The following is a 25,732-nucleotide window of genomic DNA, read 5'->3' as shown; positions in this document are numbered from 1 at the left end:
CAACTTTTCCCATAAAAACATAAAAGACCCTTAAGAATGGAGACTTATTTCTCATGTTTTCCATACATTCTGGGATTCTGTATCTCATGCAAGGGGAGTATTAGAGCTTAAGGAGCAGACTATGTTCCTTGCATGCTTCTGTCTGCAGCCTTCTTCTCTTAAGTAGGCCAAGGTTTTCCACAATAACCATGGGCTGCTCAGAGGATCGTTTCACAGATTTAATAATGGAAATGATGCCACATAGAATGGCAAGGATTTCATTCCAAGTCTAATTCCAGCTCAAGTGCCGGCATTGATTTCTTAAGGGACTGAAGAGTTCTTTCCTTATCTCGTATCCCTGGCAGATCACACAGGAACAAATATTCCAGGTTGCTGTTAGAAATTAAATAAAAGGAGAAGAAAGATTACTGTTAGCAAAATAGTTGCTCAGAGACACAGAAAGCAAAAGGTATCCATTTAACAATACTAACTAATGTCATCAATATCTTATTTTAAATAGAATAAATGCTATGTCACTCCTCCCTCCCCAAAAATTTACAAGTATTTATACAGTTAAGCGCATGTTCATGTTTTCAATATGCCCAGCAAAAAATCCTGATACATGTAGTCCTCGATTTACACCCACAATTGAATCCAACATTTCTATTTCTAAGCAATAGATAGTTGTGAGTGAGTTTGGCCCCATTTTATGACCTTGCTTGCCACAGTTGTTAATTGAATCTGGCTTCCCCATTGACTTTGCTCATCAGGAGGTTGAAAAAAGTGATCACATGACCCTGGGGCACAGCAACTGTCATAAATATGAGTCAGTTGCCAATCATCCAAATTCTGATCACATGATCATAGGAATACTGCAACAGTCGTAAGTGTGAAAAACAGTTATAAGTCACTTTTTTTTAATGCTGTTATAACTTTGAACAATCACTAAACAAAGGGTTGTAAATCGAGGACTACCTGTACATTAACTGAAGCAATTAACATACTGTAAGCTTTCTAACATACACAAAGGCAAAAACATCTAGAGATGGTGGCCCAATTAGAATTCTAGACAGACACATGGATCTGTACATACATTGTAAACAGTCTCTAATTTCAACTGTAGAGAACATCTGTAGCTCAATGTTTCACTATGGGGCTCTCAGTTTTCTCTGGGTTGTCGCAAAGGTGCTTTTTCAAGAGATTTCTGGTTTTTCTTTGAAGACGTTTCGCTTCTCATCCAAGAAGCTTCTTCCAGTCAGCGCTGAAGAAGCTTCTTGGATGAGAAGCGAGACTGGAAGAAGCTTCTTGGATGAGAAGCGAAACGTCTTCAAAGAAAAACCAGAAAGTCCAGTTGCCTCTTGAAAAAAAAGCACCTTTGGGACAACCATGACCTGGATGACTGAGAATGTCCATAGACATCTAAGCTGGCTTGTTTTCCTGCACATGTGGGCTAGGTATCTTCACCAGTGCATGGATGAGCGAAGACTGCTGATTGTTTATATGTAACAGGTTTCCTACTATAGGAAGTCCTCAACTTACAACTGTTTAATGGTTCAAAATTATGACAGCCTTGGAAAAAATGACTTGTGACCTGAACTTGCACTTACAACCACCACACCACCCCCGTTGTCACATCATCACAATGAGGGCATTTGGAACCAGCTTCCGTTTACAACTGGTTGCGGAATTCAACAGTCCGGTCATTGCAAATAATGCCGATTGGGGAAGCTGGATTTGCTTAATAACTATGTGATTTAATTAATGACCATCTGATTCAGTTAATGACTGCTATGAAAATTGTAGTAATATCAGGTCCAACTGTTCTTAGGACTGCAATAACATAGGACAGAAATTCCAATTTTAATTGTTGTTGTAAGTTGAAGACTACCTGTAATGAAGGAAAATAATCAAGCTCAGAGAAAACCAAGAACTTAACTGTCTCTAATTTTATTTAGGCTGCAGCAGGGAAAATAGCCCACACAATCAACGTAACTACTTTATAAAATACAGATGTGTGTTAATTGTGTTACATACCTGAGCTTATGCAATGCGATGATGCCTTTGTCTGTAACATTCCCACAAGAAATGAGAAACAAACGCAGCAGGCTATTCTGCAGGCTTGGGGTCTCGCTAATCCGTTGTAAGCATGCATCCTCAATGTATATGCACTTGCAAAACTTTATTTCTTCAAGATGCTTTAGACCATCTGAAATAGCATAATGTCTTTTGTTAATGGAAGGGCTTACAAAAAGGTTATGTGAAGGGCTTCTGCTCTTATCCATATACTGACTGGACTCACATCATTTTAAGTCACAATTTGCTTTGCTTACTTTTAGTTCAGTTTGCTGCATGAACTTGGCTATTAAGGATTTAAAACTCTGGTTTATAGCTTAATGTAAAACTATTCCATCGTACGGAACATGCTAAGTCACTATTAGTTTGCGAACCCAGCAACAGCAATAACAATAGCAAAGCTTCATTAAGTACAGCCTTAAAGGCTGTACCTACAGCCATAAAGTGGAGCCTTTCTACTTACATTGGCATTAGATAAAATCAAACCATTCTGATTTTGGTAAAGCAATCCAGAGAGGTCACATATAATTCAGGATTACGATAATGAATTTGTGCCTTACATATTATATAGGGTGCAATTGAACAGGCAAGGTCCCCTTCCCTTACAGTTTATTTTCACAACTGTGGAGAAAATAATCTTAACTTCTCATAGAAATTTTTAAAAAGTTTTTTTTTAGGAACCTCTGATGAAAGTGATATTCCTCTTTAAAGAAAGGACTAAAACTCTTGAGAAAAGGACCTGAATCTATTTCTAACATCTCTAGGCAGGGCATCTGCCTACATACAATAGATTTACCAGTCAGTGATTTAGTTGGACCAATATTATGACAAAACCCATAACTAATCAGGATTTTGGCATGGTATAATTCCAGTTTCCTAGTTTGCACAGAACTCTAAATCTTTATGGAGAATATCATGTATCCTATAATTCAGGGGTGTCAAACTTGCATCATTACAATGGCATCATGTGACATAGCGGGACTTCCCCCCCCTTCGCTAAACTGGGCAGAGGCAGGGCCAGCATATGTCACATCCGGCCGGCGAATTTGACACCCCCTCCTATAATCCAAACAAAATCATATTCTGTTTTGTATTACTTGTAAGGCAAATATATTCCTAAACACAATCCTCCCTAACCTGGCTAAGAATCAATTGTGCGTTGCTTGTGCTGGCTGGGCATTGTAAGAATTGAAACCCAACTCATTTGGAAGGCAGCAGATCAGGGAAGGTTGCCTATAGTCTCAAAATTACACTTTTGGTAATCCTGTGAAAGACTGGCATGAAATAGGTAAAGGATATTGTGTTATGGGGAGAGGGGGGATTGTCTTCCTGATTTCAGTAGATACCACCAAGATGCTAGTGGTGCAAATGAAACAACTGCTATGCACTATTACTGAAGTGAACTGCCCTTAGGCAGACTTCGCCATGTACAAAAGCAATACACCAAATAGGATGTAGTTTCTATGATGTCCTTTGCACAATTCTTTAAAAAAGGCAAGCTTCTTGTTAGCAGGCAAATAACAAACTTTATCAAACAATTTGTCTGGGTATAGTTACCGATTAAATTAGTTATATTAGGCTCAGTTACATACCAAAATAATCAAATCCCTTGTTCATGATGCAAGATTCTGTGGCATTGATTGCTTGGATCTTATATTTCTCCAGTGGCCCCATAGGGAGTGCATTGTAATCTTGTTGCCATTTGTCATAGCCATGGTAGCGCACCGATGCACCACACCGAAGAAGCCACTCTGAAGCCGCTCTATCTGGACCAACAGCCTGGATTCGTTCATGGTCAACCCTGGCAAGAAGGCATCAAAATGAGTTCTTTCCACTACATGCAGTATCTTCAAATCAACATAAACGGTGTAAAGGACCACAAATTAAACTAGTGTTTTGCAAATTGGCAGTTTTAAGATGTGTGAACATGCTGGTTGGAGAATTCCAGGAGTTGATGGTCCATGCATCTAAAAGTTGCCAAGTGTGAGAAACACTGGATTAAAGATTCATTAAATACAGATAGTGCTCGATTTAGGACCATTCATTTAAAAATGGTTCAAAGTTATGACAGAAAAAGTGATTTATGACCTGTCATCACACTTATGTGATGACATACACAAGCCCCCCAAACCCCATGGTCACACTGCAATTCAGGCTCTTGGCAATCGGTTTGCATTTACAACCAGTCGTAACATCCTACTGTCATATGAATGCAATTTTTGACCTACCCAGCCAGTTTCTGACAAAAGACATCAATTGGAGATGCTGAATTTGCTTAAGAACCACATGACTGCCATAAAAATGATTGTAAAATCCAGTTGGGTCATGGCTTGCTTTATGACAGCATCAACTAACAACAGAAATTCCTGTCCTAAGTATGGTTGTAAATTGAGGACTACAGTATGCATCTGTATTTAATGGACAGGCTTGAAATAAAAGTCCTGGGGCTATTTGATAATTATGGGGATCATGGCAGACAAGGAATTTATTTTTTTCCTGATGTGATCCTGAAGAAACTATCTCCCTTATGTAACATGTGTTAATATCCTTTATTCCTTAACGTTAAGAGCATTCAGATGAAATTGGCCTAAATAAGATTTCTCCCAATTAATACAATGAAAATTACAATTCTTTAGTGTTTTTAAACTAGTTCACTGGAGCATTTATTTACTTACGTATTACATTAATATCCCACCATAATCATAAGAAAACTTAGTGGCTCACAAGAGATAGCAAAAATACATTATTATAAAATACAAAAACATATAACTTGAAACAGCGTCTGCTGTCAATTCCCCTTCAACCTTCTGGAAATGCTCCATTTTCAGCAGTTTCTGGAAGGTTCCTCAAGTTGGACCAATCAAACTTCCCACAGGAGGCTGTTCCAGAGGGCTGGCCCATACATAACCATCTCTGGGCTTCGGCCCTGCCGACTTCCCAACCAGCTGCTTTTCCTGGCATGATTTTAGAAATTAGCTGTATTAGTTTATCTAATGTTAGGGTCACAGCCTTACATTTGTACACTTCTGTGCAAGAAACCTGCTTAAAAAATAAATGTGGTGTATTATTCACTAAGTAAATCATTGTGTAGGTCAGAGTGGAAAATAGCCTTGGGGGAAGAAGGTTAAAGTTTTCCTATTAATAGACTCCTCCCACAGCCCAAAGAAAGTTGAGAAAAATACTGCAGATTATATGTAATTTATAAATCATTTCCACCAGTAAGTGTGGGATTCATTTACACAATAAAAAGATATTTGTTTTAGCTTTTTGGCTTAATATGCAATATGAATCCAGCCCTTGTGCTTTAAAAACCTTTTTTCCAAGGGTGAAATGCTCCCAGTTCGGACCGGATCACCCAAACCAGTAGCGATGGTGGCTGGTGGTTCGGAGAACTGGTAGCAAAAATCCCTGCCCCCCCCACGCCCGCCCATGCCCAGCTGAGACACGCAATCATCAGAGGCTTTTTTTTTTTACTTTTAAAAGCATTTTTCCTTCGGCTGAAAAAATGCTTTTAAAAGTAAAAAAAAAAAAGCCTCCGATGATCGGGCGGCTCAACTGGGATCATCAGAGCCTTTTAAAACCATTTTTTAACTTCCTGGTTAAAACCAGAAATCACTAGCGGATTGCTGAACCACCAGCCAAGATCGCTACCGGATCAGGCGATCCAGTCCGATCCGGGAGCATTTCACCCCTGCAGTAGGATTCTGCAGCTTCAAAAATTTTTAAATGTCAGGCTCCTTTATAGCAGGGATGTGTTGCACTTGCATGAGATTTAAAGTACTTGTATTGAATCATACCAAGTGCATATACCGCTAATTAATGTCAATATATGAAAAACATCAAAGATTACTGTTCTACTATATATGAGATAGGATTGCCTAGTAGGTATGGGCTTACAACTCACATTTTGCTATCTGAGATACAAACAGCATCTCTTTCCCTTCCACAAATCTTCCATGAAACCAAAAGGCAGGAGCCCAGCTTTAGGAGTTCAGAAGTGTTAGGGTTCACAATTTTCCCAAGCAAGTGCCTCCTACGGCAGCTGCCTTCTTTAACCTAATGGTCATGTCAACCTGGAGAATCGTTCATACTTTCAGGAGAGAGCTAGGAAAATTCAAACCCCAGCTCACTCTTAATAAGAGTGCTACAATTCTCAAGGCTGGTTCAGAAGGCAATCATATCTGCCAACTAGTTTCCACCGGCATCGTACCAGCAACTTATTATGGAAACGACTTTATTTTTCTTGCCTGTGTTCTTACTGATTGAACACTGCATTTAACCATCCCCAGAAATGCCTCCGCAGCCCAGCAGGCGGCTGTCTCTTCAACCATTTCGTTTGGCGGCTCAGCACTTCCGTCAACATCGTGTCACTTCTGAAAAAGAGATCATAGTCATGACAGCTCAGTGGCTTTCCAGAAACCAGTCACATTACTGTGATCAGTAAGGTGTGACCCAAGGATGATGAGACACATATGGGGTGGATTTGCACCACCAAAAAAAAAAAGTGCATTATGGCTCAGGGCAGCCCCTTAATCTAGCCATGATCTCTGCCCCATCTCTAGTACAACATTGCGGCGAATTAGAGGGCAGTTCTCTCTGTACTTGCGAGCAAGGAAAGAAAGGGACAATGGCTGATGGGGAAAAAAAGCTCAGACGTTTGGGGCTACTGTATTATAGAAGGCAAAAGCCCCTTCCGCATCTCTCCTTCACCTCACAACTTAGACCAGAGGTCTTCAAACTTGGCAGCTTTAAGACTTGTGGACTTCAACTCCCAGAATTCTCCAGCCAGCAAAGCTTGTGGACTTCAACTCCCAGAATTCTCCAGCCAGCAAAGCTGGCTGGAGAATTCTGGGAATTGAAGTCCACAAGTTTTAAAGTTGCCAAGTTTGAAGACCTCTGACTTAGACCTTCAGGCCTGCCCGGCAATTGAACACAATGGGAGAGCCTCCCCAGCCCAGCTCCCGAGAGCCGCTGCAAAGGGCTGATGCCCCCCGGGATTAGCACCGCCTTGGCAAAGCGACCAGGGCTGCTGCAAAGAGGCTCGAGGGACGTTGCAAGCGGGATGAGGCCGCAGCTGGCAAAAAGGCCGCCCCGACCTTCCCTCCCTGCATGGGGTGGGGTGGGGAGCCCAGCCAGCCAGTCCGGCCTGCCTCCCTCTCCGAAGCCCCGGAATGGCGACACACTGTGGGGAAACGCACCCCGGACGGAATGGCGCGGTGCCTCTGGTGTCTGCCTCCGCGGGATTCCTTCGGTCGTAGCGGGCCCGCCCTGCGCGGTCCTCGGATCCGGCTTCTCCCCACCCTCCACCCACCCTCGCAGGGCCGGACGACTTGTAGCGGGCGGAGAAAGAGGAGGAGTCGGCCAGACTGGCTCGCTCGCCTTCCCGCCCGCCAGAGCTCGCAATGATCCCGGCGTGGATTCGGGCCGTCGGCGGGGCCTGGCGCCCTTGTTGGGCCGGGGGTCGGGCGATGCCCTCGCGGCCTCTCAGCGCCGACAACGGCCGACGGAGGAGGTGAGCAGCCGGTGGCGGCGTCGGTCCTGGCCCTCGAGCCCCGTGATCTGCGCCGCCTTCCCCAGGGCAGCAGCCTGCAAGCGCCGAGCAGCCGGCTCTGCCGTCCTAACTTTAGCAGCCGCTGCTAGGTAGACATTCAACAGGTCGAGTTTTCCTCTGCGGAGGAAATCCTGAAAGGGAAAGAGAAGCAGCGCAATTTAAACTAATGCCCCGAGCTTAAGTATTAAGTATTATAAGTGCACCAGCGTGCCCACTGTCCCTGTCCTAATATTCCTTTTTTACTTACTCTTTTCATGTATTCAAATTATTATACTTTTACCTGTTATCTTATATATGCTTGAGAAATAAAACTTATGATGATGATTTGTTGCAATCTGAGATGCAACTGCACCAGCTCTTAGGTACCTCTCCCTTTCCATGCCAGCAACAACTACTGCACAGTAGGAGTACCACTAAATAGAAATTCAGAAATTGGCTGGTTTTACAGATTACATGTAAGCCCTAATGAGCTTTGTCTGGCTGACATGTGCGGCATGTTGGATGGATCCTGCTATTTTAAGCCACAGTTTTGGGTTTGGCTTGCATGAACCCAGTCAGTTGTGGTTATGCAACAGACCATGATTATTCAATATGTGGCTTAATATGGGAATTATTGCCTAATAACTATAAGCCATTATAGTTCATAATTAAAAAAAGTTGTAATCTTTAATTTTTTTAAAAAAAATCGAGTATGTGCCTTTGTAAAGTGATCTTTACAAATTTTTTGGCAGTACCTTTGATGTCGTTGTCATTGGTGGTGGAATTGTGGGTCTAGCATCCGCCAGGGAGCTTAGCCTGCGGCATCCGTCTCTTGTTTTTGCAGTACTTGAAAAGGAAAAGGAATTAGGTATGACATCTGAAATTGATAAAACAGTTGACAGACTTCTGTATTATTTCCAATCATATGTTTAACTTATAGGTACAGTAGTCTTTTTGTATTAAATGTTATACAGGTAGCCCTTGTTTAGTGACTGCCTTGTTTAACCACAGTTCACAATTAACAATGGTTCGTGACCAGTCCTTGGATTTACCATCTTCACAGGTCTATAAAGCAAAGGAAAACTGAAGTAAAAGCATTAACACAATTATGGTTTCATTTAGTGACCACTTAGCTTAATAACCAAGTTGCTGGTCTCAATTGTTGCTGAATGTGGACTACCTCTAGTTCAGGTAGATACAATCCATTAAAAATCTTTTTGATAGGTCAATTTTACATCTCATTTGTCATAAGACAACATTAAAATTCCTACTAACATGTTATAATTTCTTGTGGCCGCTCAATGGAAAATTGAAAATTTCTAGGATATGGATTTTGTTGCCTACATAGAATAGTATGATTTCTATCATTTTCTGACAAATGGAAGCACATCATATCTATATAGTTTCCTATGTATCATAGTTTTGCATAGGACATTCATAGCTGTCTCAGAAAAAAGATCAGGAAGAGATCATGAGAATAAATGTCTATTTTCTATTTGCTTGATATTTTAGTTTGAGTTTCTTAAATCTTACTGCTTAACATAAATGTTTATATTTTGATATTATGCATGCTGTGTCACTCTTTTTATGCTTATTTCCATTTTACCTTGCTATCTTTTCCTGAACTAACAATGAAATTATGTAAAGTAATTCAATAATATTTTGACTAACAAAATATTTCTATGTATTAGAAGATCAATCAAATGATAGATGTAACTTTCTATTTAGCTCTCCATCAAAGTGGGCATAACAGTGGTGTTATTCACAGCGGAATCTACTATACACCTGGATCCCTAAAAGCCAAGTTGTGTGTAGAAGGAGCTGTTCTCTGCTACGAATACTGTGACCAAAAAGGAATCCCATATAAACAATGTGGCAAGGTAGGGTAAGTGCTGAAATTTTTGGTGTTAATCTTGTACAGCTCCAAATACTGTTGATTAAGTTACTTAATTTTCTTGGAGTGGCTCTACTAGAGTGTTCTAAATGATTCTAAAGCGAAGCAGACTTACCGTATTTTTCGGAGTATAAGATGCACCTTTTTCCCTCCTAAAAGGGGGTGAAAATTTAAGTGTGTTTTATACACCGAATGTAGCCCCACCCACCCACTGGTCCCCATCCTTTAGCCTGTGCCTTGTAGCAGGTACCTCCTTACAAGCAAACAGCAAGAAAAAACAGCTCCTTTCAGCTTCAGCACAATCTAATTAGCACAAGTTGATTGGATCTGCCTCCCGACTCTCAGCTGATTTGCTCTCAACTGTTTTGCGCAGGGCTCTGCTGCTTGCTGCAAAGAGGTTAATTGCTGGAGCAGATTTTTTTTTTCCTTGTGCTAATCAAGCTATGCTGAAAACGAAAATGAAAGTAAAGCATGCTGTTTGCTGCAATGAGGCAAAATTGCTCAGAGGCAGAGAGAGATTTCTTTTTCTTCTTTTCCTCACCAAAAAAGGTAGTGCGTCTTATACTCCGAAAAATATGGTAATCCTACTAGAACTCTAATGCACTTGATTTATGATTATTTTTATTATTCAAACAGGAGAATTGGCCAAAGAATCATACGATAGACACCCACCAATTTGGAATTGTAGGATTTTCTTCTCTATCCTGATTTTTTTTCAGTAGTTTTATAATCACTGAACCAACTTTTCAATCACAATATAATCGGCAGTTTTAAGAGTTACACAGAATGAAATATTACTGATTAGTATTTTCCATCGTTTACAGTAACATCAGAAACCAATATATATGCTTGTGTGTGTATACTTCTTACGAGTATGATTGCGTTAACTCCATTTCCCTTGTTCCATTGCTTTATTGTTCTTTTTATATCTGCAATTGCAGTATATATGAACACAAATCAGCATATCTATTTATCTAGCTTAGAATAATTGTGTCCTTTGAAAAAACAAAATTATATGTCAGTTGATTTTGATGGTAGGGAAGGGTGACTATTGTGACATCTCCCTAAAACTGCAGCTGTTTACAATTAAATCTAATGGGGAGCAATTTGGGTGCTGTTTAAATTGACAGAAAGAAGGTAAAGAAAATTTTACTCACAGGAAGGCATTCAAGATTGTACCTTAAGCTGATTGCCTGAAAACACTAGGCTTTAAAAAAAATTTCAACTGTAACATACCAGGTTGTTTGCACTAGTTCAGGTGTCAGCAATCCATAGCTCCGGAGCCGCATGTGGCTCTTTGGGCTCTGCTTTGGCTCCTTGTGCCATCACTGGCTGGCCTCGCCCTCCCCTCCCAGTCACTCCTCTCCTGGCCTTGGAAATCTGAGAGATGGGGGGGGAGGGGGAGAGAGAGACAGAGATACAGAGAGAGAGAGATACAGAGAGAGGGGGGAGACAGAGGGAGGAGATAGAGAGCAAGATGGGGAGAGAGAGATACTGGGGGGGGGGAGAGACATAGAGAGATCCAGAGAGAGGGGGGAGAGAGAAGGAGAAAAATAGAAAAGGGTTTTGTGGTTCCCAGTGTTTTTTAACAACTGGTTCTCTGCCCTACTGACTGGCTGGGTAGGCATGACTGGGTGGCAGTGAGTGACGTGGAGTTTTGTGGTTCCTGGAGGTTTTTTTTCTGTGGGAAACAGGTCCAAATGGCTCTTTGAGTGTTTAAGGTTGCAGACCCCTGCACTAGGTCATATGCTAAACTATACAGTAACTAAATTCTTCCAACTGTCCCCAAAATAAATTCTAAATTGAATGTCTCTTTTTTTGTACCTTTGAGTCAGTTTTTGACACTCGGCAAGTCCTTGCAGTTTTCTTGGCATGATTCTTTTTCATAAATGGTTTGCCACTGCCTTCTTCCCAGGGCTGAGGGAACGATGGGCCCAAGGTGACTTTGTGCCTAAGGTGGCTTTGTGCCTAAGGCAGGACTAGAACTAGATTTTCTTCAGCCTGGCCATGCAACTGGCAGATTCCTCAAATTTCATGGTGAGCTCTGATCCAAATACTAATACCTCATCTTGCTTAGCTTTGAAGCCTAGACAAGCTACTTGCTGCCACCTGCTGAGTCAACAAAGGTATTTAGTAGAGGCCTAATGGTGAATAAGATAAGATAAAACTATTTTGTTTTCTGTTTGGAGTGGATTCTGAAAAAACACTTGATATAATGCAAGTCTTTTTCTTTCCTGATAAGAGAAAAATCAGCCTAATACTTATATCACCCAGAGGAGGAGCAGGTATATAATACTTGTAGCCAGTTCAGCTGTCACTGACAATTACTTTTAAGGAGCAAGAGACACTGGCTTCTTCTGTGGTTCTCTGATTCAAAGAAATCAAGAGTCAATAGGTTTTTTTTTAATCAAGAAAGAATATCAGCAAGGAAAGATCCCTCCAGCTAAATAAAGTTATGAACCACAATTAATTTACATTGCAATTTTAATTGAAGTCTAATTTAATCAAATATTAATTTTGTTTCACACTTCACAGTGTGGTTATCTCGTGTTGTTCATGGTATTTTTTTTTTGTTCTGTGGTTGCTCTGGTTTCTTATTTCTTTGGCAGCTGATTGTTGCAGTTGAACATGAAGAAATTCCGAGACTCAAGGCACTTTATGAAAGGGGGACACAGAATAATGTCCGGGGGCTGAAACTAATCTCTCCCAAAGAAATACAAGCCAAGGAACCCTACTGTCGGGTAAGGTGCTGTCTTGCTGTGCAGTATCTAATCTTTTCTATGCAAATAACTTGTTAAATGTGGGATGGTACCGGGCAAATTCTGAAATCAATATCTCCATGCAGTTTAACAATAGTAGTACATTAAATTAAAATTAATATAGAACATTAAATACAGGATTTCTGATTCCCAGGATCCTGTTTTCTCTTTGTGAAAGAGCTGACAAGTACACTACTTGCATTTCCCACTTTTTCAATTTCCTACATCATTTTCCTCCTTGTCTCTGGAGAAATCTTTTGAGGTCTTTTCTGGCATTTTTGTTCATTTTCGCCTGAATAGATGGCACAACTGTTATTTATATACTTGGAAGAGTTTTGGCAGCCCATTGAACAGACCTGGAAGATAATACATATGACATCATATCAAATCTGCATGTTCTAACCTTAGTTTTTCACATTTGGGAATTTGCACCTCTTCTTCAAAGTGGATCCTGCATTCTTTGACCTATCAGGGCCTGAGTATCTTCCATTCTCTTCCATGAAGCTGAGGTTGGTAAGGTGGAAGCCATGCACTGGCTTCTAGAGCAGGTTGCTGAGCGGCACTTCTTCCTCTTCCTTCTCTGGGTCACAAGCTTTTGTTCCTTCTTTTGTTCTTTGGCATTCCTATCATTTCTTTGTCCCTACTGAGTTGCTTTACCCATCATAGTAAGCAAAATTTTACCTTCCCTCATGTCATGCAGTATATAAACTCTTTATTCCTTTATGTTCTCTTCTAATGACACAAGTGTCTACTTCCAGCAGGCATGGTTTGAGTTTTCTGTTTGAAGGACAAACCTTCATACCTTACAGATCACCACGAAGCGTTCTTCACTGTTCATGTTGCTTGGAGTTTTCCATGGAAAACTAACATGCTCACTTATTTGGGTTATATGTTTCCAGATGTTGTTTCTCTGGAAGAGCTCTAGCTGAGGCCAAATTCTCTTCCAGTCAGGTCTGTGGCTGTTCAGGAGTCAGTAGCTCATGGCAGTTTTAATCAAGCCCCAGCATGTCCTTAACCTTTACCTCAGACAGAAAAGCAGGTCTGCTCTTCAAAGTCTCCAACCATCATACCCAGTCAGTTGCTCAGAAACAAGAACCCATCTTCTTTTCTTCTTTGTCTGTATCTTCTCCTTGCTAGTTGCAGGCAAAATCCTCCATTTTGCTCTCCGACTACAAATGCCTACTAATCAATGCTTGACTTCCAGAAATAAATATCAATCCATACATGTCACTCCTCAGTATTTTACCTCACCAAATCTCTTTACCAATTGTTGGTTTCAAAGGTAGGAATGGTATCAATAATTGCACTGGGAATGTCAGATGGTCCTGCTCTAAAGTTTTCTTGAACAAGCCATTTTGGCAAATATTAGTCAAGTATCACTTTCACATGCTTTAAATTGTCCTTCTGTCATTCCTTGCTGATAAGCAGCACTATCTGAGTAAACACATAGACCTAATAAGCATGTAGGCTGCCTTGCTGAAAGTTGCATTGATTCAAATGGCCCCTTTGTGTCTTCTTTGTTCTTTCAATATTGACCCTGTGAACAGATGTGTTGTCCCTGCGTCCACCTTTTCAGGGGTTGATGGCTCTGGATTCCCCATACACCGGCATTGTGAACTACAGGCAGGTGGCCCTAGCCTATGCTGAAGATTTTCAGACAGCTGGAGGTACTGTATTGACAGAGTTTGAGGTGGAACACATGGATATGGCAAAGGAAAGTGCTGAAGGAAGTAAAGAAGGTAATTTACAGTAAATCATTCGTTTCTGACACCTCTATAGTTATAGTCTTCCCCAATGTTCTTTGGAATTTTCCTCTCAGGATTCACTGTAATATGCAGACCTTGAACTCAACATGCATTAAGATGGTGTTCCCAAGAGTGTGTCCACCAGCAATTTCCCTTGCAGCCCCAAGATGGAATGCCCTGTCTTAAGGGACCTATTTCATCTCCTAAAACTCTTCAAAAACAAAAGTTGGCCTCTTCTATTTTTAGAATACATCTTTGATGTGCCAGAGTGGCCTTTAGGCAGACACAAATTTAAGCTACAACAAAGTTTATTTCATTTGAAAAGTGTACGAACCAACCCAATACACCATGTGCAATAAACCAAGGTTAAAAAAAAATCCTGGTTTAGCACAGTCCATGCACACAGACTGTATTTTCTATGCATTTAAAGATCTTGCAGGTTGAAATTGCCTTCAACTCTTAGGTTGCTTTGAATAAGTGTTACGGTTCAGATGATTATATTATAGGATACCTTTTCAGAACTTTTTCAAAAATTGCTGTAAATTTGATAGATACTAAATTTTACTTTAGAACTCATTCATATCCTAAAGATAGAGGGGCTATACCTAGGAAAAAGGACAATTGAACAACTTTATTCCTTGCAATTTAATAAGGAATAACAAATATACAGTATTTTAGAAGCCATTATAATTGGTCTGCTACTTGGTTTGAAATCTATACTTTAAATCCTTGTACTAAAATAGAATTTAGCAAGAAAAAGTTGTTTTATGTTTCATCACACCCAGAATTCAGAAGAAAATATTTTCTGACCACTTTTGCCAAAGGATACCTAGTAATATAGATACTATTTACCCTAATAGTAGGGTAGGAAGTAGAATAGTAGGGCAGGAAGAGAGATAGAATAAGGGGAGAGCAAAATGCAATTCAAAGGTATTGTTGCCAACAGTGGTGAAATCTCCCGCGGTTTGCCACTGGTTCGCTGCCTGCGCATGCGTGGTGCGCACCAAATGCACGCTGCGCGTGTATGCACACTACATACCAAACACACACTGCACACGCACACATGCATACTGCACAAGAAACACACCTTTTGCGTGGAAAAAGGAGGCTTAAGGTAAGTAGAACAGCGAGGGGGGTAATCAGCTGTGCCACACAATTTAGATTCGCTAGAAAGCAGGATTTAAATAAGCGAATCTAAATCACGTGGCACAGCTGATCATCGGAAATACTGAAATGCAATTCAGACAAACTGGTAGCATTTTTTTACTTCTGAAAGCAGAGAAGGGAAGAGCAGTGGAAAGTCGTAGACCGATCCTGGGGAAGGAAGAGCCACTACTGCTAATGAGGCCCCACCATTGCTCTGGGGATAAAAGGCAGGAGGCAAAGATGAATAGGTGTGGCAGACAACTATTCATCATCCAGACTTGTTAACCTGCAAGAGAAACTTTTTGCAGGGGCTTCTGGCATTCCTAATAAAGGAATCTTTTGAGTTCACTTCAGAGGGTTTGTTGTGTGTGGGGAGCTGGGTCAGAACAGATGCTTCTACAATAAGAAAAAGAAAATGGCTTTCAGATAGAAAGTCCATACAGAGAGTGGTAAGGACAGCCGAGAAGATCATCGCTTCCCATTATTCAGGATACTACTTATAAGTGCTGTGTGCTTAGAGCTTGAAGCATTGTTAGAGACCCTACATACCCACTTCATGGTCTGTTTCTATTGCTCCCCCTCTGGGGGAGTATTTTCAAAGTATTTCTAGCAAAACTACCAGATTCTGGAACAGCTTTGTTCCCTATGCCATCATCCGTCTGGTAAACTCGCAAGATTCATTTTTTTCGCCATGTATATATACATCCGAACTAGACTGTGTTGTTTCTGTGTCATATCATATATGTGTCTGTGTGGCTATATGCATAGGTTTTTTTTTTTGTCATGTTTATGTAGTATATATTGGAGGTGGTGACCCCTTGAGAGCTGTAAGCAATGAAATTTCATTTAAATGTATGCTGATTAATGTACATTTAAAGTGACAATAAAGTTATTCTAAGATGAGCCCACTTTCTCTTCAGAAACTATCACTTGGGTTTTAGTTTTGCAGAAGGGATAAAACAATTCTTCATAACCCATTTCAATTCATTTCATCTTATTATTTGTAGGGATGAAATATCCAGTTGTTGTTAGAAATTCAAAGGTAAGATAATCATTCCATTCAATTTTTTGAATACATATATTTGAACTTCTGGTATTTTTTTTACTTACTAAACATAAAAAAGATTTTACCTTAATTGCTGCTTTAGTAAGTTAATACTTTAGTTATTTTTATACTAAGCTTAGAATGCTGATTTGTATATTAGTTTAATTCACAGTTTTTGCAGCAAAAAAATAGGAAGATGTAGAATATTAAGGTAAAAATGACATATACAGAGTGATGCATATACAGAATTGATTAATAATTTATTAACGAAGCACCATCAGTATCTGCTTTTTATAATAACAGAAATATATTCCAAAGTCTTTAAACGTATCTGATATAAAAAATGAAGGTTATTATACCTGTGTATGTTATTTTTCAGCCATCTGTGTTTTCAAAGAAGAGTGTAATGTTTAGGTTGCTTAAATGACAAATATATACTAAAAATTAGTTGATGGAGTTTTCCTTAGCCCTTCTATATAGAAAAGCAAACATAATTCTTAATATCTGAAAATATTTGATAAAGATAATAACCATATTACAAAACATTACAAAGGCAGTTCTAGTAGTTTTTACAAAAATATAAAGTTCTAACTGTGCATTTTCATTAATTGCTTAAAGCTTCTCATTCCCCGAAAAGCTCTGACTTCAAATGCAAGTAATCCTGTCATGTGGAGTTGCTGGACATCTGGCCTTTTCCATTGGCTAAAGAAATGATGGTGAACCTTTCTGGCACCAAGTGCCCAAACTGGAACGTGCATATATGCGTGTGTATGTGCACACGCTGGAGCACCAGAAACCTGAAGACAAGCTGGCCGGCACGCACATGTGTTTTTTGTCATTTTCAGGCTGTTTTCCGGGCCATTTTTCAGGCTGGTTTTGGCCCAGAAAACGCCCTGAAAACGGGCCAGAAAACAGCCAAAAATAAGCCAGATTTCTGGCCATTTTTGGACCAAAAAATGGCCTGAAAAACTGCCTGGAAAAGGCCCAGAATAGGCCGCAAAACAGCCCAGAAAACGGCCTGAAAAACGGCCTGTTTTTTGGCTGTTTTTCCGGCTCTTTTCTGGCACTCCAGTGCCCGCAAAGACCAGCTGGCCAGCACGCCAGAAACCGGAAGAGCAGCTGGTGACAGCGAGTGTGCCCACAGAGAGGGCTCTGTGTGTCATAGGTTCACCATCACGGGGCTAAAGTATCATTTGTTTGGCCAGGCTAGCTTTCTTCAAAAGTTATTTCTATTCCCAAAAGACCTATCTTTGATTTGAGCTTCTATTTCAGAGCCAAAAGTAATCCCTTCCTGTCCTGGTTTTAGGTCAGTTTAACCATAAGGAGCAACATTGGAGGAAATGGAACATAGAAGAAATATCTGCGGGAATTATTTACTTTTGAGATTGCGTTAGGTATATTATAGCTGAGGTAAATTTGTGCTGCTTTTGTCACAGGGGAAAGAAATCCGATGCCGACATCTTGTGACCTGCGCAGGACTTTACTCGGATAGACTCTCTCAGATCAGTGGTTGTGACCCAGAGCCCCGCATTGTGCCTTTCCGTGGAGATTATTTGGTGCTGAAGCCAGAGAAGTGCTATTTAGTTAGAGGAAACATTTATCCGGTATATTATTTCTCAGTACTTTCACTTATTGGTCGGAAGGAAGTAAAGCCTGGGGGATTTTAGGCAGTATCAGTATTGCAAAAAATTCTTTAAACTTTAATAGCCTGCAAAGTGTCTCAATTCCATTTCCAGATTACTGCCACATATTTTCCTTTTTTAAAATTTTGTTATGTGTAATTGAAATGGGCCATTTAGGCCTTGATTCCAACACCTTGATTCACGCAGGAATCCAAATTAAAGCATCTCTGGTAGGTGGCCATCTCACTTCTGCTTAAACATATCCAATGAAAAAGAGCCACTATCTCTTTGGAAAATAGACTCCATTTATTCTCCATATCTCTAAACAATTAAATGGGAACTGTTTTGTTTTAGCTGTTTTATAGTTTTATAGGTGATACAGACATCCAGTACTTTCCTACCTCAAATTAATTTTGATTTAGGACATGTTCCATGTGTTTTGGTATGACAGGTACCTGATCCCCGTTTCCCCTTTCTGGGCATTCATTTTACCCCACGGATGGATGGTAATGTCTGGCTTGGGCCTAATGCAGTCCTTGCATTTAAACGAGAGGGCTACAGATTTTATGACTTCAGCATTCATGATTTTATAGATGCAGCTGCTTACAGGTAATATTTTCCAATTAGTATGCCGTCTCTCATTTTTCTGTTACTTGAATATTAATTGTGAGCATTGCAAGAAGACTTCTATTGCTTGCGGTGGGAAATGTAGGAAAGGACTGAGTGTGTGGTTCAATTCATGTTGTAAGTAATATTGTGTTTAGGAATGTTGGGAGAAAAAGCACATACAAATATTGACCCTATAAAAACCGATAGTTCAGTAGAACCATTTCTATCATCTGAAGAAACATAAGTGGCAGGCAAAAAACAAAAAAATTGACAAGATTGCTTATTTATTTAACAAAAATATAAATGTTTTACTAGATAAAAAATGAACTAAAATCATATTTTTATTCAAAGCAATTAGAAAAACAACCAATTTTACAGCATCTCAAGAATGTAAAAATGTACTATGGCATAAGTACATACTATTTTAGATAAGTCCACTTAATCAGATATATAAAGTGAAAACCAGCAGAATAATTAAAGACTTAAATCAAGTTGACAGATATTAATCCCAGTGTAGTATTTCTTAGCTACAGCACTAAAATGACTTTGTTACTATTGATTTAATTCCTTCAGTGTAATTGGGATGTGATTATTAGTTTGTACTTTTAGTTGTTTGCATCTGATCTATGAACACACACAGACACAGACACATTTATTTACTATATTTCTATATTGATGTTTTCCAAGGTCGTCTAGAGTTATACAATTATGGATGATGAGAGAATTTAACCTTAGCCAACCAGTTCGCAATAAACTGCTCTTTTTTTTTCTCCCAGTGGCTTATGGAAACTAGTGCTGAAGAATTTTTCATATGGGATGGGTGAAATGTACAGAGCATGTTTTCTAAATGCCCAATTGAAGCAGTTGCAAAGAATCATCCCTGAAATTACCATCAATGATATTCAGAGGTAAAAAAAAATTAAAATTGCTGAGATGTCAAGAATGGATTTTTCCCCCCACCTTGGTTGAATATGTTTAAGAATTTTGAAGAAACAGCTCCATGATAAAGAGGTCACACCAGAAAAAGGCATTTGATGAAAACTAGTCCAACATAGCTGCCTCTCTTCTTTTCTGCTATTCCTATGAGATTCAAAATTATGATACACATTTCCCCTGTTTCTTAGCCAAATAGATGTACTCCATGAGTTATAACCATTTGTTCAGCAACTGTTTGAAGTTATGGTGGCACAGAATGACTGGTTCTTATTCCTTGAAGTTAAAGGCTGTTGCACTGACCCTGCAGTTACATGAGTTTCGTCGCTTGGCATCCCACCTGCCCATACGACCACAGGGATGACTCATTTCCCTCCCACTTATCTCCCCCTCTCACCAATCTGTGTCCTTCTGGTCCTCTGCACTCCACATTTCTTGCCACTCCGTGCTCCATCATTTAAAGAGAGAAACTGGCAGAGCTGGGGAAGAAATCAAATGAGGAATCAGTTTAGACTCTAGGCCAGTGTTTCTCAACCTTGGAAGCTTGAAGATGGGGGGACTTCAACTCCCAGAATCCCCCAGCCAGCAGCGCTGCTGGCTGGGGGATTCTGGGAGTTGAAGTCCCCCCATCTTCAAGCTTCCAAGGTTGAGAAACACTGCTCTAGGCAGTCACAAGAGAACAAAGTCCAACACCCCCTTTGAATATCGTTGAAACTTACATAGTTTTACCCAGGTGCAAACCATTAGTTGAGAAGATTGCTTAGGCTGGGGCAATAAAATCAGCAAATTTGAACCCTTTGCATTTGGAATTGGTTCTTTGATAGTTGTTCCCAGTTGACCTTCACCGTTTTCTTGCTCCTGCTGACCAAGCACATTGATTTTTTTGCAAGGCTTGTGGAAGAAAGCCTCACTTGACCGGCGGCCATTTTGTGGAGGGTCCAGGCCAGGCATTCTTTGTCAGCAGGGAGAGCAAGAAAATGGAGAAATGCAGCTGGGATGGTGGAGTGCGGGGTGTCAGGAGCCTCTGAGTGCAGGGCAGCAAGAGTGACTGGCAGGGCCAGGCTGAGCTGTGGCTTCATGTCTCTCTGGGGTAAGGAAACTGCAGTTTCATGGAGTGACTGAGGCTGCACACTGAGGCTGTAGTTTAGAGATTTCTTGCAGGCCCAGAACCACAGTATGCCAAGGAACCCTTGAGCCACAGCATGGCAAGCAGCCCCACAAGACAGGATGTAGGGCAGCTAAAAGGGCAGTAATAAAGGGGATTAGGCAGTTTAAGGGAGTTAATCTCTTACCTTGAAAGAACTGAGGTTTGAGGTTGGGAGGGTCAAGCCAGGAATGGCTTGGGTCTTTGATTTAATGACCAGATACAGAAATATGCCTATATGCCTACATATTCCAGAGCCATTTTTTCAAAGTATGCATCTAAACGGCAAATTAGATTTTAAACCATCCTAAAGCAATAAAACATATTGCTATGTGGCAATAAATCCTGGATTTGTCCATGTTGAGTTTGTTTGTAATTTAAACTACCCGTATTTTCCGGCGTACAAGACGACTGGGCGTATAAAACGACCCCCTATTTTTCCTGTTAAAATATAGGGTTTGGGCTATTCTCGCCGTATAGGACTATCCCTCTTCCAAAGCACACCAAATAAAAATTAAAAAACATCAACTGGCTCACCCACAATGTAAAAGCAGCTGTGCTAGACCCAAAATGGCCCCTGAAACAAGCAGGAACTTCACACAGCCACAAAAAGCCCAAAAAAAACAACTTTCACACTTTACACACACAAAATTCCACGTACAGCTTTGTGAGATTTTGTGTGTTTGTGTAGTTGGAGTGAAACACTACAGAAACACACTAAATCTCAGAAAGCTACACAAATATTATTTTATTTTATTTTATTTTTATTTTTATATGAAAGCTAAATTTAAAACTTCCTAAATTTTAAATGGCTAGGTCTAAAAAAGAACAACTAAAAAAACGCCCAGTTAACTATTTTTTTTAAAAAATCCCAAAGGGGAAAAAAACTTACCCAATAGAACAGGGGTCTCCAACCTTGGCAACTTTAAGAGTTGTAGACTTCAACTCCCAGAATTCCTCAGCCAGCTTTGCTTTGCTGGCTGAGGAATTCTGGGAGTTGAAGTCCACAACTCCTGCTTGCTTGATTGCAGGCAGGGAGTGGCTTGCTGATGGAATGGATTCAGGCAAGCGAAGCAAGGCAGGCATTGCGACTAGCAGCTAAGGTAAGCAAGCTGGAAGGGGAAAACTTTTTTCCTTCTCCATGGCTCTGGTGATCCCAGCTGCGTTGCCTGATTAGCAGATCGTCAGAGCTTGGATCACCAGAGCCATTTAAGGCTCGTCAGAGCCTTTCGGGCTGGTCTGCCTGGTTACAGGAGAACGACACCCGGCGTATAAGACGACCCCCGACTTTTGAGAAGATTTTCATGTGTTAAAAAGTCGTCTTATACGCCAGAAAATACGGTAAGTATACACCTTGAAGCAGGGATATACTATCTGCACTGTACACCTGGGCGCAGCTGCCAGAACCTTTCCAAAAAGTGCTGCTAAATAGTAATTTTTAATGTGATAAAGGGAGGATATTAAACAAAGGAAGATAGTTACAGTGTGGTCTTATTAAGGCATTATAAAATGGTATTAACGCTTCACGTGATCTTCATTCTATCCCTCTGTTTATGCAGCCTAGGACTGTGTTGGCTTTTTTGCCAGCTGCAGTGCATTCCTGGTTCATATTTAAGTGACTGTCCACTAGAACTGCAAGATCCCTCTCACAGTTACTTTGCTTGAGAGAAAGTTGCAAAAGGGGGTTATTGGACCCCAGGACACTGAAATCATCATAAATATGAACTAGTTTCCAAACATCTGAAGTTTGAGCAAATGATCATGGGGATGCTGCAACAGTCTTGTGAACAAGGTCATAATTCACTTTTTTCAGTGTCGTAATGTTTGAACAGTCACTAAATGAATGGTTGTAAGTTGAGGACTACCTGTATTAGGACTGAAGTTTTATTTCAAAGGTCCAGTTGAAACGATTGAATTTCCAGATCTATTCAGTGCATCAAATCAAATAAATTGCTTGCTTCAAACATTCCGCACACATATATATTTTATTATTTTAATTGAATTGATCCTTTGAAGTGAATCTTTGAATTAACCTGATTTATTAGTAATAACTGATTAGATTTGTAGATTTAATACATTTTGTATAATCAAACTTGAATGATTCACAAACCCACAGTGATTATATATATATTTATTTTATTTATATTTCATGTTTCTAGATCACCCATCTCCCTCAAGAAGAGTCTTTGTCTTTAATATAATGCAAAGTTATCAAAATATTTTTTTGTCCTGGTCCCATTTTGTTTTTTTTAACACCATCTGACACCATCTATTTTGGGGAGTAGAGCCCTTTGTTTACAACTTAAATACCAAATGCAAACCCTGAACCCTTGTGCAATTGAATTTAAAGAAACAAACTTGATAAGCCTCTCAGTGGTTAGCTAAAATCAAGTGTATATAATTAACCATATTATCTGTTAAACAATCAGGATAAATTTATTTCTCTAAAAGTAGCAAAGTTGTGCTACGTTATATGTAAGTTTTGCCCACAAATGATTGCCACAGTTATTGATGTCAAGGGATATTTTCGTTTCATTTGTTTTACAAAATATAAATTTTTATTGGTCTATGACTGTTTTATTCTGTTCTATAATCAACCATAATAGTGCAGTAATTGTATTATCTCATATTAAGTCACTTTGGTTAGGGGGCGTTATCAAATTAAATATTGAATGTTTAATGTCTTTCTTTTTGCAGAGGACCTGCTGGAGTCAGAGCTCAAGCCTTGGACAGTGGTGGGAACTTGATTGATGATTTTGTGTTTGATAGTGGAACTGGAGACATTGCTGCTCGAATACTCCATGTCAGGAATGCCCCTTCACCTGCTGCTACCTCCTCCCTTGCCATTGCAAAAATGATAGCCAATGAGGTGGAGCAGAGATTTGAATTGTGACTGGACGGTGGAGACTTGGGCCTCTGCTCCTCCTCCTCTTAGCTACTATGACAGGCAAAGAAAAGGGCTGTTTCTTGTTTGGAAACAGGATTAGAAAAAGGAATCACCTACTAATTTGCTATACAAAAGCATCAAACATGACCACGATCAGTATCACAGCACTGAAACTATTTAAAAGGATAGGAAGATCCATTAAATGTTCTTTGTTAAAGGAAAATGGTGTTTATACATTAGAGCAATTAGCAAACCAGAATCTTCCTCCTTTTCCTTAAGAGACCTGGCTTGTATCTAAATAAAGTTCTGTTTCCAAATAAGAGTAATAAGGAGAATACTAGACCAAGAGAGCCAGTTCTGCCTAGTTTTTCTGTTTCTTATTGACACGAAGAATCAGTGATGGGCTTAGCATTTTAAAAATACTCAAGCAAGCAAGAGATGTGGTTGTAGACTTTTCTTCAAACTTAGAATCACCTGAAAAAAAGTGGAGTCAATAAACTGTCCATCGATCACGGTATCAATAGAAAAGAATATTTGTGCACTGATGATGTTACCTGATTGGTTAATGAAAGATAGTGGATATTATAAAGATAACTGGTGCCATTTTTAGCAGATGTTATGCTGTAAATTTCCAGGAAAAAGATATTAGTCAAGCGTCTTTGGTCTCCAGTTTTTATTTTTAGCAAAGGAATGCTGACAAAAATACAAGCAGCTGTTGGCCAGAAGTAAAGCATTATCCTTACCAAACTCATTGAAGAAAAGGACAGCAGGTTCCAAATACTGGTAGTAAAACATGGCTTTTGTCTTTCCATGTAAATATTACCTCTATGATTTGTCTCTAGGGTTTTTTTTCCTTTTGCTTTCTCATTGCTAGAAATTAGCATTCTCTAAATTGCTAGCTAATGAATCAGAGATCATTTCCTGATTTGATTTGCATACAGTCTTCCTTTACTAGATGGCCCCAACATGTAAGTATTGTATGTGACTGAATTTGGTATGTTCTTTTAAAATAAAAGTTAATGGAATATGATGAGATAAAAGCATCGATCCAAATCATAATTAGAAGTCATATAGAACTTTATATTTTAGTCAATAATAAAATATAAAAAGCAATGCATAAATGGGGGTGATGAACAAGGAAATTTTAAATGAGTTTCTTTTTAACTGAGTTTTAATGTACTGTACATTATTTTCTGTTCATCTTCAAATAGAATCATTGGAAGTTCCAAACATCTTTTTCTGAAACACTAAATTCTCCATACAGGTAGTCTTTAATTTATGACCACAACTGAGCCCAAAATTTCCATTGCTAAGTAAGGTAGTAAGGTAGAAGGCTGCAAAAGATAATCACATGACCCAGGGACACTGCAATCATCATAAATATGAACCAGTTGCCAAGCGCCTGAATTTTGAACATGTGACCATGGGGATGTTGCAATAGTGGCAAGTGTGAAAAACGGTCATAAATAACTTTTTTCAGTACCATCGCAACTTTGAATGGTCACTAAATGAACTGTTGTAAGTCAAGTACTTGTATGTGTAATAAACATGAGACTTGACTTCCCTTTTTTAACCCTTCCACTCCCATCCCAATTATCGAGAGCCTGTGTGTTATTAAGCAAGGAAGTTAAACCTAGGAAAGCAAAGTACCTGCTATACAGAAGTAGATAGAAGTTTCTAAAAACATTTTCATGTAGTACAATTTTTTACCAATAGGTTTTTGGTCTGGGTCTTGATCCCATCAGACTGCAAAACAAATAAAAATTGTAAATTGTCAAAAGTCACATTTGATGGAGTATAAAGAAAAAATTCTCAATAATGTTTCAGTAGTGGAATTCCTAATGAGATATGGTAGTAGTTTTTATTCTGGCAGGAACTGTGGAATCATCTGTTGGGATACTTCAATTAGGCTTTCTGCATTGAGCAACCCTGAACAGAATTTCTGCACTCTAGACTTCTTGATCTAGATTTGGATTTACATGAACAGAAAACTACTTTGCTTATTTGGCAAAAACTAGTCATGTTATCTTGTTAGGCAGCAAATAATGTTTTCTACTGCTCCTCTACCACCACATAAAATGAGACAAGGAGATGGTATTTAGAATGTGATGTTTGTCTCTGTAATTTATTTTTATTTTATTTTTATTTTAAATTTGATTTATATGCCGCCCTTCTCCGGAGACTCAGGACGGCTTACAATGCATTAAGCAATAGCCTTCATACTTTTGTATATTTATACAAAGTCAGCTTATTGCCCCCACAAACTGGGTCCTCATTTCACCTACCTTAGAAAGGATGGAAGGCTGAGTCAACCTTCAACAAATAATTGAAGCAAATATTTATGTTCTTAATGTTATTTTATTTTC

The 25,732-nt window shown here is 39.5% G+C and overlaps 2 protein-coding genes across 6 annotated transcripts; one reads left to right on the top strand and one right to left on the bottom strand.

Annotated features, from left to right (window-relative positions):
• Window positions 1-205: 205 nt before the first annotated feature.
• On the bottom strand, window positions 206-7,352 carry DMAC2L (distal membrane arm assembly component 2 like). Its single transcript, XM_034433347.3, has 5 exons — window positions 7,251-7,352; window positions 6,312-6,425; window positions 3,645-3,853; window positions 2,014-2,185; window positions 206-372 (listed from the first exon to the last, which is right to left on the bottom strand). Exons 2-5 carry the CDS (start codon window positions 6,413-6,415, stop codon window positions 258-260), a joined length of 600 nt encoding a protein of 199 aa, XP_034289238.1. The 5' UTR covers window positions 6,416-6,425; window positions 7,251-7,352; the 3' UTR covers window positions 206-257.
• Window positions 7,302-25,182, top strand: L2HGDH (L-2-hydroxyglutarate dehydrogenase). Of its 5 annotated transcripts, none has more exons than XM_087881666.1 (10): window positions 7,302-7,564; window positions 8,335-8,450; window positions 9,311-9,462; window positions 12,086-12,217; window positions 13,783-13,974; window positions 16,134-16,168; window positions 17,608-17,775; window positions 18,245-18,402; window positions 19,179-19,310; window positions 23,177-24,406. In XM_087881666.1, exons 5-10 carry the CDS (start codon window positions 13,818-13,820, stop codon window positions 23,370-23,372), a joined length of 846 nt encoding a protein of 281 aa, XP_087737792.1. In that variant the 5' UTR covers window positions 7,302-7,564; window positions 8,335-8,450; window positions 9,311-9,462; window positions 12,086-12,217; window positions 13,783-13,817; the 3' UTR covers window positions 23,373-24,406. The 5 variants fall into 5 exon arrangements, with proteins under 5 accessions (XP_087737792.1, XP_034289235.2, XP_087737789.1 ...); XM_034433344.3 differs by having other exon boundaries at window positions 7,422-7,564; window positions 13,812-13,974; window positions 23,177-25,182; XM_087881658.1 differs by having other exon boundaries at window positions 7,445-7,564; window positions 9,311-9,467; window positions 13,812-13,974.
• Window positions 25,183-25,732: the final 550 nt, after the last annotated feature.

This window comes from Pantherophis guttatus, chromosome 1 (assembly GCF_059756535.1).
Source record: "Pantherophis guttatus breed Tessera chromosome 1, ASM5975653v1, whole genome shotgun sequence".
Taxonomy (NCBI): domain Eukaryota; kingdom Metazoa; phylum Chordata; class Lepidosauria; order Squamata; family Colubridae; genus Pantherophis; species Pantherophis guttatus.
The sequence above is the reverse complement of the archived record's forward strand: the minus strand, read 5'-3'. Positions and strand labels throughout refer to the sequence as shown.

Coding starts and splice junctions, on each gene's coding strand:
- DMAC2L (XM_034433347.3), bottom strand. CDS start 6,415: ATGTTGACGGAAGTGCTGAGCCGCCAAACGAAATGGTTGAAGAGACAG. Junction 3,854..6,311: donor TTAAATGCAGTGTTCAATCA/GTAAGAACACAG, acceptor CCTTCTTGCCAG/GGTTGACCATGAACGAATCC. Junction 373..2,013: donor ATCGCATTGCATAAGCTCAG/GTATGTAACACA, acceptor AATTTCTAACAG/CAACCTGGAATATTTGTTCC.
- L2HGDH (XM_034433344.3), top strand. CDS start 7,455: ATGATCCCGGCGTGGATTCGGGCCGTCGGCGGGGCCTGGCGCCCTTGT. Junction 16,169..17,607: donor TTGTTGTTAGAAATTCAAAG/GTAAGATAATCA, acceptor CTTTTGTCACAG/GGGAAAGAAATCCGATGCCG. Junction 18,403..19,178: donor ATAGATGCAGCTGCTTACAG/GTAATATTTTCC, acceptor TTTTTCTCCCAG/TGGCTTATGGAAACTAGTGC.